General features: G+C 36.4%; 1 protein-coding gene across 1 annotated transcript; it reads left to right on the top strand.

Annotated features, from left to right (window-relative positions):
- The first annotated feature begins 526 nt into the window (after nt 1–526).
- Nucleotides 527–24602, top strand: LOC141648329 (uncharacterized). Its single transcript, XM_074456889.1, has 3 exons — nt 527–1079; nt 3150–4129; nt 24477–24602. Exons 2-3 carry the CDS (start codon nt 3164–3166, stop codon nt 24600–24602), a joined length of 1092 nt encoding a protein of 363 aa, XP_074312990.1. The 5' UTR covers nt 527–1079; nt 3150–3163.
- The last annotated feature ends 446 nt before the right edge of the window (nt 24603–25048 follow it).

Raw genomic sequence — 25048 nt, 5'->3', positions numbered from 1 at the left:
CCACAATAGTGCGTTAACATAATAAATCTCATTAATAGAATATCATCAGATATTTAATTATTTGATCCTCGTCAGTTGATTAACGTAAATCGATAACGGTTGGCTGACTAGAGTTTGACGTTATTGTCGTGAGACGGCGGTGATCAACTGACCCCTTTCGGTCACACCTAAAGGAACGAACCCAAATTGATAACTAATTAATTGTATGAGATACAATTCATTTAGTCCCTTGATTTATAGATTAAGAGGTTAGTCGATTATTGTTAGAGAGATTTCGAGTTGCGAACTCGAGGAGCGGCAGTTATTATTTAATTATGCGATAATTAAATAATAAGTTTTGGGAAACGGGTTTTAGTTAATTAACTGTTAATTTACTAAAATTGTACTAATTGATTAATGTGATTAATATTAGTACGTAAATAATATGTGTAGTGGTACACGTATATTTCAGAGTGAATTGACGGATTTATTATGGAAGCAATTAAACATGATACGATGTTTAAAATGAAAATTACACGGACTTGTGCGACAAATATAAAAACCAACATGGACCCGTATATGGTCATGTGGACCGTGTAAAATAAGTGTAATGGATGATTACTTACATAATCATTTTACCTTATTTTGTATACTACCATAATATATGTTTTATACTACATTTTGCATGTGATGTAAGATAAAAATATAAAACAAAAATTGTCCACTAAAGACTCCTTCCACCCGCCACTTCCTTTCCCATTTCTACACTCTATATATTATTCACTTGTTCACTCCATCCTTCTTACACAATTCATCATACTTTGCATGTGAACAAAGCTCTTCCTTCTCTCTACAATAATTCCTCTCTAGTATACTATTATTACTAAGAATAGTTAGTAATATTACTAGTATTATTATCAAGGGCACATATTAATAAGTTACTAGTTCTTACTTATTAATATTATTTGGGTTGTTCTTGGGTGCTACTTGGAGGAGACTTTCTAGTTGAAGGTTATTCAAGGAGGATCATCCACTTATTTTAGCTCAAGAACAAATTAGTAAGGAGAACTAATTTGTGCCCATTTTACCTTATATTCAATGTAAGGAAATTGTTTTTCCTTATACTTTGTTTTTATGCTTTTATATTAGCATGCATGTTACATAGATCACATTAACATCAATTTATGAGATAAATTTATTTTATTAGAGAGTCTAATATGGATCTATGATCTTTCAAGTGGTATCGAGCATAGGCTTGTAATTTGCATGTTGATTTTAAGCATTTTTATGAATTATGAGATAATTAGTAAAAACTCAAAAATTGTGTTAGAAGAGGTTTTGGCACGAAATTTTTGGGACATGCATACCTACTGATCTCAAAAGGTTTGTGGAATTTTTTGGTGATTTTTCAAGTAATTTTGCTAATTTTAATGTTTTTTGGTAGAAAACCGAGTCAAAATGTCGCATTTTAGTGAAAAATTGACTAAAATTAGTTAAATGTTGATTCGGTGCATGGCCTTTTTATGGCATTTCATGCATGTTTTCTACTGATTGTATGCAAAAGGTTGAAGGTTGGTTCGAAATTTTTGCATGTTTATTGATTTTTTGAGTAAAAAGTCGATAAAAGTCCAATTAATTAATCATAATTTCGAAATTTTTGATTCTGCCCATGATAAATTTATGTACATTTAGAAATATTATTTAAATGTCAAAAGTGATTTTGCATGTGTGTTTTCACTTTGTTTTGATGATTTATTGGTTTTAGTGGTTAAAAACCGATAAATATCGATCTTTTTCTTCACAAAATTTATCCGAAATTTTTGGGCAATTTTTATGACTTTTTGGTGTTCTTGGGAGTGTTCCAGAATACTAAAAATTTTTGTTTCAATTGTTTGGGTAATTTTTCAATTATTTTGGATTTTTACTTAAATATTATGATTTTTCCGATTTAATTAGCAAATTATCACCAAACCAAACTAATAATTTGTCATAAAATTAGTGAAGACTAATTTTGAGGTTCAAAACAGTTTGGACTATTAGTTTGGACTTAAATGAGATTTAAGAGTTAATTATTGATTTTTACATGTTAAAAATCGATTAAATCCACAAAACCGAGATGGATACCAATGAATGATAGGTAGGGCGATTTTGGCATCATATTTACAGCATTTTAAGCATATTTATTTAAGTTGAATGAATGATTGTCATTTATTTAAAGTATTTATCTTTTGTACCTAGTATGGCCTAGTTAATTTTTAATCGTTATTACCCGAAATGAATGGGAATATCGATTTGTTTGTAATTAAATACGATCTCGTATCGTCGGTTTGTAATTAATTAATAGTTTTATTCATTTTATTAATTAATGTATAATAGGAATAGCTATGTAATTCATTTGTAATAGTTATTTTACCAGCGTTTCCAAAAGACGGATTACAACGAAACGGAGTCTATTTTTGGAAGGTGTTCCAAATCCCACAAGGAAGAGCCACTTAAGGAATGAAGAGGCAAGGGACCAAGGAGTTGGTTTCCGAAATGTAATTGACTAGTTGTTTATTAACTAGGAGGCCATACTAGGATTTATTCATATGCTTACATGTTTGCTTGTTTTATTTTCGCGCATGCCAAAATCGCCATTCACATGCATTTTATTTTTCGCGGTTGTCAATTCACGTCATTTACATTCGCTGAATTAATTCACTTATAAGGAATTTATGACTAAATTGACAAGATCTCTCACATAACTAAAATTGAGATTAGCCTTACCAATTAGTAACACCTATGAATCTCTTGTTCATTAGAGCTACGCTCGCCCAAGCGGGGTGTTCTCTTTTTACCTTGGGTAAGTAGGGTGGTAAGCGGTTATCACACGCCAAAATTGGTTGGACTCAACGGGATATAAGACGGTCTTGTGTTCCGGGGCTAGTAGATAAATTTGAGGAAATTTGTCGACCAAGAGTTCTAGAGGTAGAATTAGTCAACGTGACTTACCGAATTTACGCAATTATGGGATGTTTCGCCCAAGCGATGCTCATTTTTGTTTAATATTTGGGTCTTGGAATCATTTATATAATTTAGTGGGAGGTCATTATATAAATGCTAAAACTTGCTAAACATGTTTTTACAAGTAATTTTAAAACAATGAATGTTAATTTCCCTTTTTGTTGTAGCATTTTAATTCGCAATGGCAACTTCATCAACTCCATCGACTACTTCACTAGGCAAAGATTCATGGCTAAGGTCCGTAATGGACAAATGTATTTTAAAAGATGACGGTAGTAACTTTCTTGAATGGGAATCCAACATCAAAAGTGCCGCGTTGTCCGACAATGTGCTCACTTACTTAACCGATGCTCCTCCTATCGAGCCCGGTGCAAGAGCTTCATCGGCGGTGCGGACCGCCTATGATGACTATGTGAGGATGTTGAATGATATCAAGAATGTGTTGATATGGTCAATATCGCCAAAGCTCAAGCCATCATGCATTTCTTTAAATGCTTACGAGATATTCACTCGTATGATCACTATGTTTTCACAAACACCTAAAGTCCGTCAATACGATGCGGCGGCACGCTTCTTTGAAGCTAAGCTTGAGAGGGGCCAAAAGGTTGGTCCCCATGTCCTTCAAATGGTCGAATATGTTGACATCCTAGAGCGTCTAGGGTGTAAGATTCCTAAAACTCTTGTGGTGGATCGTATCCTTCACTCACTTCCCACCAAGTTTGCCCACTTTAGGGTACACTACAACATGAATGGTATGGATAAGAGTTACCATGAAATTCATGCACTCCTCACCCAAGCGGAGAGGGATATGGAGGCTAGTGGGAGTGAAAAGGGAGATGTTTTAACCATGAAGTTAAAGAACATGTCTCTTGGAGTCAAGAAAGGAAAAGGGAAACAAAAGTCCCAATTCAAGAAATCGTCAAAGAAAATTGACAAGGGAAAGGGGAAGGCCGTTGTGAATGACAATCCCAAGGCAAAAAGTGTCAAGCTCTCCGAGGCCGAATGTTTCCATTGTAATGGGAAGGGGCATTATAGGAGGAGTTGTCCCAAATACTTGGAGGATCTCAAGGAAGGGCGTGTGACGCCTATTGGTATGATTTCCTCTCTCTATGTGATAGACGTTAATTATGCTTGTACTTCCACTTGGGTACTTGATACCGGATGTGGCTCTCACCTTTGTAACCATTTGCGGGGTATAAGGGACGTGCAAGCACTAGCAAAAGGTGATGTGGATCTCCGCATGGGCAATGGAGCTAGAGTAGCCGCCGTTGCCGTAGGGACCTATGTGCTCACTTTAGCTAGTGGTTTAGAGTTGTATTTAAATAAGTGTTATTTTGTACCAACTTTAACTAAGAACATCATCTCCATTTCGCGTTAGACGCGGAAGGCTTTTGTTTTATGATCAAGGACAAGTGTTGTACTTTTTCTTTAAATGATGTGGTTTATGGCAAGGCCATTTCAATTGGAGGCATTTATGTTTTAAATGATGTTAATGACGTTTATCATATGGAAACTAAAAAGCTCAAAAAGGGTGATCCAAACGAATCCTACCTTTGGCATTGTCGTTTAGGCCACATAAACGAAAGACGCATTAAGAGACTTGCTTCATCAAAAGTGCTCAAACCATTTGGTTTCGAATCTTATGGTACATGCGAGTCTTGCCTTTTAGGCAAGATGACTCGTGCACCTTTGCGGGAAAAGGGACACGAGCTAGTGAGGTTTTGGCTCTCATACACACGGATGTGTGTGGACCATTAACCATCACCGCTAGAGGAGGTTTTCACTACTTCATTACTTTTATTGATGACTTAAGTAGATATGGGTATGTCTACTTAATGAAGAACAAAAGTGAAGCCTTTGACAAGTTCAAAGAGTTTCAAAAGGAAGTAGAGAACCAATTGGATAAAAAGATAAAGACTCTACGGTCCGACCGTGGTGGTGAGTATCTAAATATTGAATTTGATTCACACCTAAAAGATTGTGGTATAGTATCACAATGGACTCCTCCTGGCACACCGCAATTAAATGGTGTGGCGAAAAGGAGAAACCGAACTTTACTTGATATGGTTCGGTCAATGATGAGTCTAACAGAGCTTCCTAGTTCATTTTGGGGTTTTGCCCTCTTGTCTGCAGTATTTTCACTAAATCGAAGCCCGACTAAAGCGGCCGATAAGACTCCATATGAGATATGGACAGGGAGAGTCCCTCATTTGTCATTCATGCGTATTTGGGGTTGCGAAGCGTACGTTAAGATCAAGTCCGACAATAAGCTTGCACCTAGGTCGACAAATGTCTTTTTGTAGGATATCCAAGGGAAACACGTGGCTATTACTTCTACAATAAACACGAGAACAAAGTGTTTGTGGCTCGTGATCTTTGTCTTCCTAGAAAAGGAATTTATTTCTAGGAGACAGTGGGAGAAAATTTGAACTTGAAGAAGTTCGAGAGCCACAAACCGAGAATGAGGTAGAGGAGAACGTGGAGGAAAACATTCCCTCTTCCTCTGAAACGGTAATTATTCCTAGAAAGTCAAGTAGGATTTCTAATCCACCCGATCGCTACCTTGGTAACATCGAAGAGGATGGTGTTTTGTTACTTCTTGAAAGTAATGAACCCACTACCTACAAATCGGCCATGTCTAGTCCCGACTCTTCGCTTTGGCTAGAAGCCATGCGGTCCGAAATGGATTCCATGTACGAGAACCAAGTATGGGACTTGGTGGATTTACCTGAGGGAGTGCGACCTCTTCAGTGTAAATGGATATACAAAATTAAACTCGGCGTGGATAAACATGTGGATGTTTACAAAGCTAGATTGGTGGCAAAAGGTTTCACCCAAGTTCATGGTTTACACTATGACGAAACCTTCGCTCCGGTCGCTATGCTTAGGTCCATTAGGATAATCTTAGCGGTTGCCGCATTTCATGATTATGAGATTTGGCAAATGGATGTCAAAACCGCCTTTTTGAATGGGATTCTAGAAGAAGAGGTGTACATGATACAACCCGAAGGTTTTGTGGATACATCTAACCCTAAGAAGGTGTGTAAGCTCAAGAAGTCCATCTATGGTCTTAAGCAGGCATCTAGGAGTTGGAACCATCGCTTTGATCATGTCATTAAACAATACGGATTCACTAGAAGTGTGGAAGAACCGTGTTTATACATGAAGTTTAGTGGGAGTAAGGTTGTATTCCTTGTCCTATATGTGGATGACATATTGCTCATTGGGAATGACATTCCATCGCTCACTTCCGTTAAGGAGTGGCTAGGGAAACACTTCCAAATGAAGGACTTGGGAGAGGCACAACGAATCTTAGGTATCCGGATCTATAGGGATAGGTCCAAGAGGATACTAGCATTGAGTCAAGAAGCTTATATTGACAAAGTTCTTGACCGGTTCAATATGAAAGACTCCAAGAGAGGATTTCTACCTATGGGCCAAGGGATTACTTTGAGCAAGTCACGGTCTCCCTCTACCCCTAAGGAAATTGAACACATGAAGACCGTCCCTTATGCTTCCGCTGTTGGGTCTATCATGTATGCTATGATTTGCACTCGTCCCGACGTTGCGTATGCCTTGAGCATGACAAGTCGGTATCAAGCCAAGCCTGGTGAGAGTCACTGGATAGCCGTAAAGAACATCCTTAAGTACTTGAGAAGAACTAAGGATTCGTTCTTAGTGTTTGGAGGAGAAACTGAGTTGTGTGTAAGAGGTTACACGGGCGCAAGTTTCCAAACCGATCGGGATGACATGAAATCCCAATCCGCCTATGTGTTTATGCTAAATGGAGGAGCTGTTTACTGGAAGAGCTTCAAGAAAAGCGTTACTGCGGATTCTACAACAGAGGCTGAGTACCTTGCGGCGTCGAGGGCGCGAAGGAAAATTTGTTTGGATTAGGCAATTCATGGAGGGGCTAGGAGTAGTCCATTCCGGCAAAGATCCTATCACTCTATATTGTGATAACGGTGGAGCTATTTTTCAAGCCAAAGAGCCTAAGTCTAGTAACAAATCTAGACACATTGAAAGGAAATACCATGTAATTAGAGATTATGTGGAAAGGAAGGAAATTGACATTTGTAAGGTTGGGACGGAGATGACAACATTTTTGATCCTTTAACCAAGCCTTTATCAAAGGCCAAGCATGATGGTCATGTCGTCTCTATGGGATTGAGACGAGTACCAGATTTTCTTTAGATTATGGATATGTAATAATTGGATAGTGTATCTTTTATTATATATATGATAATCACATTCATTGTTTTCGTATTCATTCTTTTATGAATTTTTATTTAGTGTGACTAAATTTTAATACCTTGTTTATCTGAATAAGTTGTGGAGACAATGTTGAACACTATTCAAGTGAATAAGATGAACATTGTATTTTGTCCCTAGTCACTTAATGAGGTGACGTCTCGGAGTGACTAGATTGTGAGTCGATTGATGGTTGTTCAACACCATAAGGTCATATATGATGACTGGTCGATTACATAGGCGGAGTGTGTGACACTTTGCCGGACAGTGACCATTTAGAGAGTCCCTAAGTTCTATTATAGACGCCTGGTCGTGGCGGGGATCTCTAAGATGTTCTAATGAGTCGATTCTTTTGACTGAAGACTATTATCTGAGCAGGTGCAGTTTCCGAGTGACTTTGGTTTTTGTCCTAGGTCGTGCCGTGAAAGGAGGCCAAAAGGGCATTTACTAGGTCATGGTGAGCTGTATTGTGCAATAGGATAGATAGGGCATACAGGAATTGTCCACCCACGTTGGGTTACTATATCTCAAGGCCACTCGAGGAGTTAATGACTACAAATGCGTGGCCACGCTCGGAAGTAATCTGTGAGAGATTTTTCCGGTCAAGTAGTCACACTCCCGATCGAGAAAACCACTCGCGATGTGTTCATGTGCAAGTGCGACCTGAAAGACACCTTGCATTGAGTGGGAGATTAAAACGGACAAGAGAATTGGTAGCGCACACCTTGTGTCGGACAAGTGGGAGATTGTTGGAGTTAGTGTCCTCCACAATAGTGCGTTAACATAATAAATCTCATTAATAGAATATCATCAGATATTTAATTATTTGATCCTCGTCAGTTGATTAACGTAAATCGATAACGGTTGGCTGACTAGAGTTTGACGTTATTGTCGTGAGACGGCGGTGATCAATACCCCTTTCGGTCACACCTAAAGGAACGAACCCAAATTGATAACTAATTAATTGTATGAGATACAATTCATTTAGTCCCTTGATTTATAGATTAAGAGGTTAGTCGATTATTGTTAGAGAGATTTCGAGTTGCGAACTCGAGGAGCGGCAGTTATTATTTAATTATGCGATAATTAAATAATAAGTTTTGGGAAACGGGTTTTAGTTAATTAACTGTTAATTTACTAAAATTGTACTAATTGATTAATGTGATTAATATTAGTACGTAAATAATATGTGTAGTGGTACACGTATATTTACAGAGTGAATTGGACGGATTTATTATGGAAGCAATTAAACATGATACGATGTTTAAAATGAAAATTACAAGGACTTGTGCGACAAATATAAAAACCAACATGGACCCGTATATGGTCATGTGGACCGTGTAAAATAAGTGTAATGGATGATTACTTACATAATCATTTTACCTTATTTTGTATACTACCATAATATATGTTTTATACTACATTTTGCATGTGATGTAAGATAAAAATATAAAACAAAAATTGTCCACTAAAGACTCCTTCCACCCGCCACTTCCTTTCCCATTTCTACACTCTATATATTATTCACTTGTTCACTCCATCCTTCTTACACAATTCATCATACTTTGCATGTGAACAAAGCTCTTCCTTCTCTCTACAATAATTCCTCTCTAGTATACTATTATTACTAAGAATAGTTAGTAATATTACTAGTATTATTATCAAGGGCACATATTAATAAGTTACTAGTTCTTACTTATTAATATTATTTGGGTTGTTCTTGGGTGCTACTTGGAGGAGACTTTCTAGTTGAAGGTTATTCAAGGAGGATCATCCACTTATTTTAGCTCAAGAACAAATTAGTAAGGAGAACTAATTTGTGCCCATTTTACCTTATATTCAATGTAAGGAAATTGTTTTTCCTTATACTTTGTTTTTATGCTTTTATATTAGCATGCATGTTACATAGATCACATTAACATCAATTTATGAGATAAATTTATTTTATTAGAGAGTCTAATATGGATCTATGATCTTTCACATATCACACTCGTTTCTTGGTCATTTTGGGCGTGTGACCTATCGTGGGAATCATAAGAGGATAAGATATCACCTCCAATTAGAATCACATAAATATCATGTCTAGATCTCAATTTATGACGGTTTTAAAATGACCTTTCTATAGGCGGACTTTATAACAACTCCACTAAGTCTAGTATATGTTATACTCGGTCCACTCGGTCTACTCGGTCGAGTGAACATCTTAGAAACTACGAGGTATTACAATCTTCATGTTGGAGTAGTGTCCTTCACAATAAGTGCGTTTACATTTTAAATCTCGTAAAAGGAATATCAGGGATTTATATTATCTATTTATCAGCTGGTCATCGTTAATCGGTAATGATTGGCTGACTAGAGTTTGACATTACTGTCGTGTGACGGCGGTGATCAGCTGATCCCTTTAGGTCACACCTATAGGATGAAGCCCAAAAAGAATGAATTAATTGTTTGTATGAGATACGAGATAATTAATTCCTTGTATTATTTGACTTTTAATTAGTCGCGTGAATGTAATATTTGATGACGGGTTACGAACTCGGGACGAGGGGATCTATTATTTAATTATGTCATACTTAATTAATAAATATAAATATTAATTAATTAATTAATTAATTATTAATCAATTAATTTTATACGATATGTGTATAAGTTATGAAGTGGAGATTATTAGCTGTTTGAAATTTACAAGAGGTTGTAAAATAGCTAAATAGGGTTATATTGACACATTTTATGTTGATAAAATGGTCTTATGATTACTTAATAGTTAAGTAGTCATTAGTAGTTAATTTGTATTATTTAAGTGTTAAATAATTGTATTAATATTTAATTATATAAGATAATTAAATATAAGACTTATAAGCATTTGTGGGGCAAATGTCGAAAACCGAAATAGACCCAAAATGGTCCATATGCACTGGTTTTTTAAGGACTTACATGTGTCCTTAATGAAAGTTCTCATCAGGGCCCTGTATAAAACTCGTGATCTGAGCTCTAATGGCATTAGTCTTCGAGACAGAGAAGTATTTCTTGTAAAATGCTAGGGCCAAAGAATTCTAGTCGGTGATCCCATGGGCAGCTCGATCCAGATCTCTGTACCACTCCCTTGCAGCATCTCGGAGTGAGAATATAAACATAGTCTCCTTTATCTGGTCCTGGGTCACACCGGCCGGCGGGGGTATAGAGCAGCAATAATCAATAAATATCTCCATATGCTTGGCTGCATCTTCATTTGCAGCTCCCCCGAATTGGTTCCTCTCAACCAAGTTGATATAAGCAGGCTTCGGTTCGAATTTCCTATCAGCTCCAGGTAATTCGAACCCCTTGTATAAATTTGCAGATGTCGGCTCAGAGTGACTTGCTATAGTTGCTTCTTCAGCCATGACTGGAATTTCCGGAGATGTGACTGTCTCAGCTGAAGAAGTAGAAGCAGGAGATGTAGGTGGATCTTCCTCGAACAGCTCGTTCTCGTAGTAACTAGACAGAGTACTCAGCTCTTCCTCTGTCGGCAATATCCTGGATGATCGTCTCAACTCACGCAAGGTCTTCTCAATCTCAGGATTGAAAGGTACTAATTCCCCACCCTGTGACCTGCGCATAAGAAGAAACTACAAAAAGAATATGAGAATTGTTTAAGGAACGAATGTTCCTTAAACTAAGAAACAGACTAAAATAAAACAACTAAAAATTAGAACAATTGCCTCCCCGGCAACGGCGCCAAAATTTGATACCCGTCTTTGTGAGTACCAAAAATAATATTTATATTTCCTATTAAAACTAACCTAGGCTAGTGGTAACAGGGTCGAACCACAAGGAGGCGAATGTAATTAATAATTATCTAATTCTAGTCTAAGGTAACGAATGTGGGGGTTGGATTGATTTGGTCTATAGCTGAAGGCAATAAACTAAATAGACGGATAAAACAGATAAAAGAAGGGGTACTAGGATGGTCGGTTCACTATAGTTTCGGCGGCAGCACACTAAGTAGGTCTAAATCACACACATGAGGCGGGAAAACAAGAGGTCCTCTCGGTTCACTCTTAACAAGTAGCATCTTTCGATCTCGCTACAAGTCCCTAATATCACTAATACTGACTTTCGTCCTGAAAAGTGACTAAAAACCTAAACTTTACCTATCTTTCGATCTCAGCATAGTTTAGTCATTTTAATTGGTGGTCTAATAACTGTACCTATCTTTCGATCTAATGGGTCATTCGCTTCCTACGCATTCAACTAGTCGTGTGCACTCGATTCGTCAAATATAGAATTTAAATCAATTAAAACGAAGCAAAACCTCACGTGGTCAGTCGATCGACCAGGTATGGCGGTCGATCGACTGACACGCGATTTCAGTCTACTATTCTACGCCGCCTAATCCTACAGATTCCCTACATCCTAGCACGAATAATTTAGCTACTCATGACTATAGTGGAAACAACAATAATATTAAGGATTAAAACTACTGATTTCATGCTTGAATTAACGAAATAAAAGATTATCATAAAACGATAATTATGGCTTCGGGAAACTTACTAGCAAATTCCTATACTATCAACGCAATAAACTGAAATAAGAAGAGGGGAATACCGAAATTGCAGAGCAATTGTAACGGAAAGATTAAAAGCACGAACGAAAATCCAATGTGAAACAATATTCCGAACCCTAATTATTCCCTAAGAACTGTATGCTAAACTTGAATAAAAATTCGATTGAAAACTGAATGTCTATTCTCAAAACTCAAGCTGCGTTATAAAGGAAAAGTACGCAACTATTATTTCTAAACCTAATATATCATGGGCTTGCTAATTCTCGATCTTCTAATTCACGTCTGAGTTAGCGTCTTGGTCGATCGACTGCTGGGACCGGTCGATCGACTGGTCTATGCTGAACAGTAGCTACTGGAACCCGTGGGTTGGTCGATCAACCGAAGTAGCTGACACTTGACTTCTAACTTCTCATGGATTTGTCTTTTGGGCCTTGAAATGCGCACCAAGCTCGTTCCTTAAGTGAATACTTCACGTCAAATGAAGTGCAAGATACTTGGGGACGGATTTGGCTCAAAATCTACTCATTTCCGCATAAATCTGCAATATTAATTAAAAATACGAAAGTAGACGAAATGGGGTAAATAGTAGCTTTAAACTACATAAATGAGCTCTGAAATGCGTGTAAAATAGGGTGTAAAACATCATATAAATGACACGCATCATGCGGCACTATCGTACTCACCTTCGGCCGTTGAAAGAGCAACCGTGTTTTGTTTCTTTTATCCCCATGAGATTAGACATGGACCCAAGAACGTTGCAATCCCAGAGGTACTCTTTCGATCAACACTAGAACCCGCATAGTTCGCGTCGGAAGATCCTATAAGATCAAAGGGATAATGTAAGGGATACCATAAATAGTGATCTTGTGCTCCAATCAAATATCGAAGAATGCGTTTAACCGCTTTAAAGTGAGATTCTTTTGGATTTGATTGGAATCTAGCACATAAAAAAACACTAAAAAGAATGTCGGGATGACTTGCGGTTAAATAGAGAAGCGATCCAATCATACCTCGATACACCTTTTCAATAATGCTCTTATTACCTTTCTCATCTTTGTCCAATTTGGACTTGGATTCCATAGGTGCGGAGTATGAGTTGCCATTAGTCATCCAAAATTTCTTAAGCATATCTTTAATGTACTTTTGTTGATGGATCATGATTCAATATTTGGATTGCTTGATTTGGAGCCCAAGGAAAAATCCTAGCTCACCCATCATATTCATTTCGAATTCCGATTTCATTAGTTCTGAAAAATAAGCATAAAGTATCTCATTTGTTGCTCCAAATATAATGTCATCGACATATACTTGGACAACTAAACAGTTCGCTGGACTGTTGCTTTGAAAACAATGTTTTATCTATGAAACCTCTTCTAAAACCATTTTCAATGAGAAATTTAGACAATCTATCATACCAACACCTAGGTGCTTGTTTTAAACCACAAAGAGCCTTGTCTAATTTGAAAACATGTTTAGGAAAGTCATTATCTAAAAAGCCAAGAAATTGCTCCACAAAGACATCCTCTTCTAAATATCCATTTAAAAAACCGTTTTTGACATCCATTTGGAAAAGCTTAATGCCTTTGTGAGCCGCAAAAGCTATCAATAATCGTATGGCCCCAAGCCTAGCTACCGGTGCATAGGTTTTATCATAATCAATTCCCTCTTGTTGATGGTAACCTTGCACCACTAGTCTAACTTTATTCCTTACTATTTCACCGGAATCATCAAGCTTGTTGCGAAGGACCCATCTCGTACCAATGACGGTACGATTAGATGGTCTAGGGACTAAGTGCCATACTTCGTGTCTCTTGAATTGATGGAGCTCATCTTGCATAGATAAAATCTAATCGGCATCGTTCAATGCAACCATTATATTGGTCGGCTCAATTTGAGAGAGAAAAGCACTTTGGCAGAAAACTCATCAAGGGATGAAAAGTTGTTGAGGGAGGCTCTTGTTGTAACTTCGGAGTTCAAGTCACTTGTTAGATTTGAGAGTGGATGGGAGCTTTGATGTTTCCACTTTCTTAGAACAATAGTGTTTTGTTCCCTTAAGATGTAACAGTCTCCGTGACTGTTGTTTGCTGGTCAGAAAATGGCTACACATCAGAGTTTGAGGACTCTTCTGGAGTAACAATGACTTGGACTGTTTTTTCTTTTTTTTTTTTTTTTTTTTTTGGTGATGAGGGGTTGAATCCCCCCGGGCACATGCAATACCCTGCAAACCACGTGTGCCATGTAAGACATCCTTTAGGATGACAGGTAACCGCAGCACTCCCGTGTAGGGAGTCGAACCCGGGACCTCTCAATTCGTTGCCATTGCAACGCTTTGAGGCACTTCTGCACTCCACTACACTCAAGCCACTTTGGTTGTGACTTGGACTGTTGGTGTTCTGGAAGTGGATGAAACAGTGGTTGGAACAGTTACTCTAACACCCCAATTATCTGACCAAGATAATTGAAGCGTTACCATCTCGGTTTCCCGAGATAGTGTTTCAAAACTTCAATCAAAGGACATTTTATTAATGTAATGTTTAATGAATTACATAAACGTAACCAAATGAATAAATAAAATACAACTCGTGGCATCTATACTCTTCTAGCCAATTAGACTCGTCTCGTGATGTAACCAAGCTCGTTCCGTCTTCCACGTGTTATCCAAACAACCTGGACTTAACCTGCTCCCCATATGACCAAAGGATATCATCTGGATCGACACAGGTCACCCTAAAAGAGATAGCTGACAATGTACAGACACACAAACGTCAGTTTCTTTAAATAAATAAAGTGTGAGATGACTCGAGTGAGTGAACATACAACATGACTATGATATGAATGAACCACCACCAACAACCACCACCACGGTACCGGAACACGCCCAGACATACCAAACACTCTGGTACAGGGACACGCCCAGACATACTGATAACCACACTGGTACCGGGAGACGCCCAGACATACCAACAATCACAAACAGGTACTGGGACACGCCCAGACGTACCGTGTCCGGAAGCCAACCGGATCCCCTGCCAGACGTCGTGTCTCAACCACACGAGTCCCTCCGTAAATCAAGCCATTAATGTGCACATCCCTCTTGGAGTGGGAAGTTCCAAGAAATGACTTAAACGCAAGACGGTCTCCCAACCGTCTTACGTTTCCAAAATAATCAACAACAATAAAACCTCCAACATATACAATCACAAACGTAACAATATGAAATGCATGACATACCATATACACCATGACATACCAAACATGCCATGGTTACCATTTCCTCAAATCCCGACTCGTCGAGTCGTCATGACCAATAACATGCAATACGACTCACACTATGCAATTAAATGACCAAAAGACTCATTTAATAAATAAATATGACAATGAAACTGAGTAGGATAAACCTACCTTTTAGCATACTCCATAAGCTAATCCAAGACAACAAGAATCCATCTCATAAAACTGTCTCATCCTATAATAATCACAAAATAACTATCATAATACATCCTAATCTATTATACAATACAAAACCCCTTATTATTACCCTCTAATTACCCATAAACACATAATAATTGATAATTAATTAACCAAAGTGAAAACCCCCAAAAATTAGGGTTAAGGTTAATTAAAGAATGGTGGATCTTAACTTACAAATGTTGAGGAAGCAAGGAAAAGGATGAAAAATCCATGAAAGCAAGCTTGAATCCCATGTAAGAGTGTTTAAGAAGGTTGTAGAGAGAAGGGAGAGCATTTGGAGTAAGAAGGAAGGAGATAGAATGAATGAGGATAAGGGATAAGATTTCCTTATCCCATGTTCTGATTCAGCGCCACTCGCTTGAGTGGCGAGTCCACTCGGTCGAGTTTCACTCACTCGATCGAGTGCCGAGTTCACTCGGTCGAGTGAACCTCACTCGGTCGAGTGCGACGCATTTCTCAGGAATGACTAGTTTTCGTAAAACAGTCATATCACACTCGTTTCTTGGTCATTTTGGGCGTGCGACCTATCGTTGGAATCATAAGAGGATAAGATATCACCTCCAATTATAATCACATAAATATCATGTCTAGATCTCAATTTATGACGGTTTTAAAACGACCTTTCTATAGGCGGACTTTATAACAACTCCACTAAGTCTAGTATTGGTTATACTCAGTCCACTCGGTCTACTCGGTCGAGTGAACATCTTAGAAACTACGAGGTATTACAATCTTCCTGTTGGAGTAGTGTCCTTCACAATAAGTGCGTTTACATTTTAAATCTCGTAAAAGGAATATCAGGGATATATATTATCTATTTATCAGCTGGTCATCGTTAATCGGTAATGATTGGCTGACTAGAGTTTGACATTACTGTCGTGTGACGGCGGTGATCAGCTGATCCCTTTAGGTCACACCTATAGGATGAAGCCCAAAAAGAATGAATTAATTGTTTGTATGAGATACGAGATAATTAATTCCTTGTATCATTTTTCTTTTAATTAGTCGCGTGAATGTATTATTTGATGACGGGTTACGAACTCGGGACGAGGGGATCTATTATTTAATTATGTCATAATTAATTAATAAATATAAATATAAATTTATTAATTAATTAATTTTATACGATATGTGTATAAGTTATGAAGTGGAGATTATTAGCTGTTTGAAATTTACAAGAGGTTGTAAAATAGCTAAATAGGGTTATATTGACACATTTTATGTTGATAAAAAGGTTTTATGATTACTTAATAGTTAAGTAGTCATTAGTAGTTAATTTGTATTATTTAAGTGTTAAATAATTATATTAATATTTAATTATATAAGATATTAAATATAAGACTTATAAGCATTTGTGGGGCAAATGTCGAAAACCGAAATAGACCCAAAATGGTCCATATGCACTGGTTTTTTAAGGACTTACATGTGTCCTTTATATGGCATTTTCCACTCACCTTTGTCTCCCCAATTTGCCTATATATACCCATGTTATTCCACCATTTATGAGGTTGGGAAAAATTTGAAGAAAAATTTGGTCTTTGTAGCTTGTAGTAGCCACTTTAAGACCACTTTTTTCTTCTTATTTTTTGTTCATCTTTTACATCAAAAACACATATAAAAATAAACTAATAATATTATCAAAGTAATAATATTAATTAGTACATCAAATTCACATAATACAAGGATACTACTACTATTATCTAGTTAGTAATTTTAGTAGTCTTTTGGGATAATCTTGGGTGCCACCAAAGGAGATTACCTAAGTTGGTAATTTGGGTTTTGGAGGATCATCCACTATCTATTAGCTCAAGAAAAACATCAAGGAAGGAGTTCTTGAGTTGTGCCCGTATAAATTTCCACCATCAATGTAAGGAAATTTCTCTTAAGATGGTTTTATACCATCTTTATGTTATTTATCTTTTCATGCATGTAGATTTAGACCACCTCATAAAATTAGTTAGTAATTTTGACATCATAAGATGAGCCTAATATGGTCTAAATAACGAACAAGTGGTATCAGAGCATTGTTACATACATGCATGTAGTCTTAAGACGATTTTAGTAATTTATGAGATAAATTAATAAAATTTGATATTATGTTGTTAAAATTAGTTTTATCACATAATATGGTCTTTCATGTAAATAATCTGGTCTTAAAATGATATGGGCCGAAAATTTGATTTTTGTTATATTTATTCACTTTTTATGACTTAAAATGGCATAAAATTGAGTAAAAATGCACTAAAATTAATTAAGAGTTAATTAAATTATGTTGCATGTTAATTTTATGCATATTTATTTATAAATAACCACATGAATGTTCTATTTATGAGAAAAATAGAAGTTTTAAATTCATGTGATTAATTTAGGTAGTTTATTGATTTTTATTTGATAAAAATTGGTAAATAATGGTTATTTTAAAAATAAATATTGATTTAATTTTTGGGCTCGAATTTTTTGAATTTTTAGCTCCTGAAAATTGTTCCAAAATGTAAAAAAAATTATTTCAAAGTCGTTTCATTTTTTATGATTTGATTTAGAATTAAATCATAAAATAGTCGTTTTACCGAGAAAAATTGTGAAATTATTTTAAATACATTTTAAAACCAAAAATTTCACATGCATGTCATTTTGGTGAAAGACCAGAATGTAAAAAATCTTAAAATTTATTTTTCCATAAATATTTTAATTAAATGGAATTTTTCCATAATAATTGTGAATTATTATGTCTTTTGTTATAATTTTTGTTTTAATCCCATATAAATTCAAGATAATTAGTGAGAATAATTATTTTGATATTATACCAGATTAGTATGATAAGTAAATCTTAAAATTATTTTAAGAATTGATTATGGATTTTTATTGGTAAAAATTCCGCCAAAGCAAGCTCAAATGATCGTTGTTGGTAAGTTAGACGATTTGGCATGACATTTTATATAATGCATCTTTATAATTCATATGGATGAATGTTTTTTTTATATTTTAATTATGTAATTTTTCCTAATATGGCCATAGGTAGAAGTTGGTATTTCTCGTAATGTAAGGGAATATCGACTTGTTTTGTAATTAATTGCGATTTCGCATCGCCCAATTTGTAATCAATTAATAGTTTTTATTTTAATTTTATTACAAATTGTATAATAGGAAATTGCTATGTAATTTAATTATTAGTAGTTAAAAGAAGCATCTAAAGACGGAGTTTTCATGAAGACAGTGTTTTCGGAAAGGCGTTCCGAATTCCTAAAGAAGGAGGCCAATTGTGTGAAGACTCAAGGGACCAAGGAGTTGGTTTCCAAAGTGTAATAGTTTAAGTTAATTAGATTAACTAGGTGTCCATATTAGGACTTGTTTGTTTATATTTATGCATTCATGCCAAATCGTCACTACATGTTTTTTTTTGTTGTTATCGATTTAATTGTCTAGCATTCACCAATTTTGTTCACTTAAAAGTTATAGACAAATAAATTGATAAGATCTCTCACCTTTGTTTGAAAATTGAGATTAGCCTTACCAAATAATAGCACCTATGAATCCCTTATTCATTAGAGGTAGGTTCGGATCACCGAGGTACACTCTTTTTACGTTGGGTAAGTAGGGTAATAAAAGTTATTACGCGTGAAAATTGGTTGGACTCAACAGGATAATTATGGGTTTAATTGGTCCACCGTGCCCATAATTATTTCTGGGCCTAAAAGATAGATTTTAAGAAAATCCGTCGACCAAGAGTTCTAGTTGTAGAATCAGTCAAAGTTGTTGACTCACCAAATTTATATAAATATGGGTTTAATCAGTCCACCGTGCTCGTGTTTATATAAAATTGGATCTTGGAATCATTTATATAATTCAGTGGGAGATCATTATATAAGTGGGAACTTGTTAAAATAGTTTCACAAGTTAAAATATTTAGACGATAAATATTAATCTTTCCTTTCATTTCCTTTGTAGTAATCACGATGGCTTCTACTAGTCAAACCGTCACTATAACTAGATATTCATGGCTTCGTTCTTTTATGGACAAATATGTATTAAAAGCCGACGGTAGTAATTTTAAAGATTGGGAGGAACAACTTCGATTAGCTGTCGCAGGTGATGGCAAATTACGCTACCTTGTCGATCCCTTTTCCCCTTCGCCTAGTTCTAGGGCCACTGCCGTTGTAAGGGAGGCTTTTAATGATTATCAAAAGGAATATGCTGCAATAAAAAATGTTTTGATTTTTTCAATGGATCCCGCTTTACAAAGGCAATGTATCAAGTTCCGCAATGCACATGAAGTATTCTGGAGGCTTTCTACTAAGTTTTCTCAAGTCCCGAGGATAATTCAGTATGACACCGCAGTTCATTTCTTTGAGCCTAACCTCAATGATGGTCAACCTGTGAGTTCACACGTACTTAAAATGATTGAGTACGTGGAAACTCTAGAGTGGTTGGGATGTAAGATTCCCGACGAACTTGTGGTGGACCGAGTGCTCCACTCTCTCTCTCACGTCAAAGGATTTACCCAATTTAGGGTAAATTATAATATGACGAACATGAGAAAAAGTTTAAATGAGCTCCATTCACTGCTTGTGTAAGCAGAGAAGGACATGGGATTAAGTGGGAGTACGAGGATGGATGTACTTGTGATCAATGTGAAGGGGAAGAAGCAGTTTAAGAGGAACGCAGGTAAGAAGCCCGTACAGGTGGAGGGCAAAGGTAAAGCAATTGCGAGTTGCTCTACCAAGCCTAAGCCTAAGAAGGGTAATCCTCTTAAAGATACTTGTAATTATAGTAATAACATGGGACATTGGAGGCATAATTGCACAAAATACTTGGATGACATTAAAGTTGGCATTGTGAAGCCAACATGTAATTTCTCAACCAAATCCTTTATGATAGACATAAATTATGCTTCAAATACAACTTGGGTATTAGATACTGGTTGTGGTTCTCACTTGTGCAATCATTTGTAGGGCCTAAAAAGCATAAGAAAGCTAAACAAGGGGGATGTTGATCTCCAAATGGGAAACGAGTCTAAACTAGCTGCCGTCTCAGTAGGAACCTATGTAATTAATTTAGCTTCGGGGTTGCAGTTGTTTCTTAATAATTGTTATTTTGTACCGACGTTGTCTAGGAATATAATATTAGTATCTGTGTTATATATATATTAGTATATATATATATATATATATATATATATATATATATATATATATATATATATATATAAATACATAAATTAAAAAAAAGAATTACATTTCTAAAAATGCAATTCTTATATTTTCATAGAGAGTCTTATTCTCTTCTATGATATCCCTCCTCTCCTCCTTAGCTATTTGGAGGTTTCGTTCAGAGATTGCTATATCGTCATATAGCCGCAACAATCGCCGCTCTCGTCAAGCCATTTCTTTTGGCGTCCCTGAGTGCGGCTTGAGCATCCATAAGATAGCTCCTAAAACTTTCCTCGATGTGGAGCAACTGGCGGATGAAGCTAGTATTTTTTTCGGTCATAGTAAGCGTTTTAAGGATGTAATCGTTCATTTTGTTGATGAACTTTGGAGTTGTTAGTTTGAAAGATTAATTAGGGGTTGGAGATTTTTTTAGCAGTTAGGGTTTGAAGATAGTGAGATAATGGAATGGTGGTTGAGATAATGTATGTGTTTATACTAAGTAATGTGTCCTTTGAGTTGTTTTTTAATTAATATAATATATGCATGTTTAGGAAGTTGTGTCATAATCATCATATCTCCCTGCTTCAAATCTAATGTAAACCCTTCTCATTCCATATATTGTCCATTCATATGCACAGTACAGGAGGGATGGCAGTAATAATGCATGCATCGGAATTATAACGGGCCCCGTAATTATGCATGCATCTAGTGATATTTAATTTAATTTTTTTTTATTTTGTAAAAACAAACAACAACGGTTATGTAGAAACAACCCGTTGTCTTTAGTTATAACGACGGTTCTTTGTAAATTAACCGTTGTTATAACTTTCCCACCAAAATTGAGTCACACTTTCCACAACGGGTTTTTATACTTAAAACCGTTGTTAATAGTTTTAACAACGGGTTCCTTAAGAAAACCAACCGTTGTTAAAACCTTTTACAACGGACGCTTTAACAACGTCCGCTTTTTTATATAACAATAGTTTTTAACCGTTGTTATAGCCTGTATCTATAGTAGTGAAATTGCAAATATACGACAAAAGTTAGCAATAACAACTAAACCTTGGTCATTGTTAAACAATTAACCAAGCAACAAATACAAAATCAAATTAGTGACACCAAAATATATATATATATATATATATATATATATATATATATATATATTCGAGTTCATAAAACAATTTTGGGCAAAATTCAACATAAAATTTTATACTTGACATCATAAATGAAGTAGGAGGTGATTGATATCATGAATCTAACACAACATGTAATGAATTGACAAAATGTGAAGGAATTAACGTAGATTTACACACAAAAATCAAGTTGAAAGAATGAGAGGAAAGAAAGCGGCACTTGCACGGTGAAATTAGCCAATTTAAGGGATTAAAATAGTGTAGGAACTTGAATTCGAGCAATAAACAATCAACAATGAAGTTTACAAGGAAAAATGATTATAAATGAATGAATAAAGAGATAAAATAAGGCAACAACACAGTTTTAGCGAAATTCATGACCCAGAAAATGGCACTCGGTCAAGTGCTGAGCCGACTTGGTCGAGTGCCTTCTCCACTCGGTCGAGTGACCCAATTCCAGAAACTCTCAAGTTTTTGGAAAATGGTCCACTCGGTCAAGTGAAATGGTTCACTCGGTCGAGTGACTTGTACTCGGCCGGGTACTAGCTCGCACTCGGTTCGGTGCCCCTCTATGGTTTAAAATTCCCTACTAACAAATACCATTTTATACTAATGACTAATCTACTAACAAACATTACTAAGCACCTTCTAACTATAGCACTAATGAAATTCAAACATGTACCAAATGAATAACTACATAATGTAAGAATCCTATCAACTATGCAATTTACGGTTTCAAACTCATCATATTTAAACACGCTACAATCATACAAAGGAAAGCATTTCACAAAAAAAAAAAATAAATCGCTACTCATATCACATATATCTTACTAAAGTAAACATTTAAATTTCATCATTTCCACTATCACATGTTATCATTCACCATATGAAAAATTATATCATGCAAGAAGTCTATTAACTCGTATCAACACATACAAAACTACGTCATGTGAGGACTTGACAATTTAACATAGCACACATGTAATCACACAACATGTCACTTCACATTTCCCGACTCATAACCAACCACGTAGTGACCAACCGAAACAATAGGATCTAGTTTTGGAATGAGGGATCCTTCTCACCCAAAACCGACCTCCTATTGCACTCAAGTCGGGTTTATTTTATTAGACACTCCTAGATTCATTTTGGTTCATTTGTTTAGGTTCCAAAATCGTCGCTCTAATACCACTTTGTAACACCCCAATTATCAGGCAAAAATAATTGAAGCGTTACCATCTCGGTTTCTCGCGGTAGTGTTTCAAAACTTCAATTAAAGAATATTTTATTAATATAATGTTTAATGAATTACATAAACGCACGCAAATGAATAAATAAAATACAACTCGTGGCATCTATGTTCTTCTTGCCAACTATACTCGTCTCCTGATATCATCAAGCTCGTCCCGTCTTCCACGTGTTATCCAAACAACCTGGACTTAACCTGCTCCCCATATAACCAAAGGATATCATATGGATCGACACAGGCCACCCCAAAAGAGATAGATGACAATGCATAGACACACAAACGTCAGTTTCATTAAATAAATAAAGTGTGACACGACTCGAATGTGTGAACATAAAACATGACTATGATATGAATGAACCACCACCAACAACCACCACCACGGTACCGGGACATGTCCAGACATACTGACAACCACCCTGGTACCGGGACAGGCCCAGACATACCGATACTCACACTGGTACCGGGACACGCCCAGACATACGAACAATCACAAACAGGTACCGGGAAACGCCCAGACGTACCGGGTCCGGAAGCCAACCGGATCCCCTGCCAGACGTCGTCTCTCAACCACACGAGTCCCTCCGTAACTCAAGCCATTAATGTGCACATCCCTCTTGGAGTGGGAAGCTCCAAAAAGCGAATTAAGCGCAAGACGGTCTCCCAACCAACTTACGTCTCCAAAATAATCAATAACAACAAAACCTCAAACATATACAATCACAAACGTCACAATATGAAACGCATGACAGACCATATACACCATGACATGCCAAACATGCCATGGATACCATTTCCTCAAATCCCGACTCGTCGAGTCGTCATGACAACCAACATGCAATACGACTCACACTATGCAATTAAATGACCAAAAGACTCATTTAATAAATAAATACGACAATGAAACTGAGTAGGATAAACCTACCTTTTAGCATACTCCATAAGCTAATCCAAGACAACAAGAATCCATCTCATAAAACAGTCTCATCCTACAATAATCACATAATAACTATCATAATACATCCTAATCTATAATACAATACAAAACCTCTTATTATTACCCTCTAATTACCCATAAACACGTACTAATTGCTAAATAATTAACCCAAGTGAAAACCACCAAAAATTAGGGTTAAGACTAATTAAAGAAGGGTAGATCTTAACTTACAAATGTTGAGGAAGCAAGGGAAAGTATGAAAATTCCATGAAAAGAAGCTTGAATCCCATGTAATAGTATTTATGGAGGTTTTAGAGAGAAGGGAGAGCATTTGGAGTAAGAAGGAAGAAGATAGAATGGATGAAGATAAGGGATAAGGGATAAGATTTCCTTATCCCGTGTTCTGATTCAGCGCCGCGAGTCCACTCGGTCAAGTGTCACTCACTTGATCGAGTGCCGAGTCCACTCGGTCGAGTGAACCTCACTCGGCCGAGTGCGGCGCATTTCTCAACAATGACCTTTTATCGTACAACAGTCATATCTCACTCGTTTCTTACTCATTTTGGGAGTGTGACCGATCGTTGGAATCGTAAGAGGATAAGATATCATCTCCAATTAGAATCACATCAATATCATGTCTAGATCTCAATTTATGACGGTTTCAAGACGACCCTTCTATAGGCGGATATTATAACAACTCCACTAAGTCTAGTATTGGTTATACTCAGTCCACTTGATCTACTCGGTCGATTGAACGCCTTAGAAACTACGAGGTATTACAGTTACTGATTGGGAGGAAGAACCAGCAGTAATAGTATCACTGTTTGTTCCCCCTGAGTTGTTGCTTATATCAGTAGGTAACAATCCTTGTGACTGTTGCATGGCCTAATTATTTGGAGGTTCCTCATCCTCAAACACAAAATCATTTCACACAAGACTAATCTCCAATTCGTCATCTTCATCATCTTCATCCTGATTTTGTACCTGTACAAGAATACTTAATTTATTAAATATGACATGGAAACATTCCTCAATTTGCATGATTCGTTTAATGTAAACTTTATAGGCCTTGCTATGGTCGGAATAGCCAATAAAAATCGCTTCATCGCCACGTGGATCGAATTTTCCCAAGTTATCTTTACCATTGTTGTGAACAAAGCATTTGCTCCCAAAGAATCTAAAATATTAAATATTGGGCTTTCTTCCACGTAGTATTTCATAGGGTGTTTTATTGATTATACTCCTTATCATGACTCGATTATGAATGTAGAAAGCGGTGTTTACCGCTTCGGCCCAAAAGTTCCCAGGCAATTTACTACATAACAACATCATTCT

Source organism: Silene latifolia, chromosome 1 (assembly GCF_048544455.1).
Source record: "Silene latifolia isolate original U9 population chromosome 1, ASM4854445v1, whole genome shotgun sequence".
NCBI classification, from domain to species: domain Eukaryota; kingdom Viridiplantae; phylum Streptophyta; class Magnoliopsida; order Caryophyllales; family Caryophyllaceae; genus Silene; species Silene latifolia.
The sequence above is the reverse complement of the archived record's forward strand: the minus strand, read 5'-3'. Positions and strand labels throughout refer to the sequence as shown.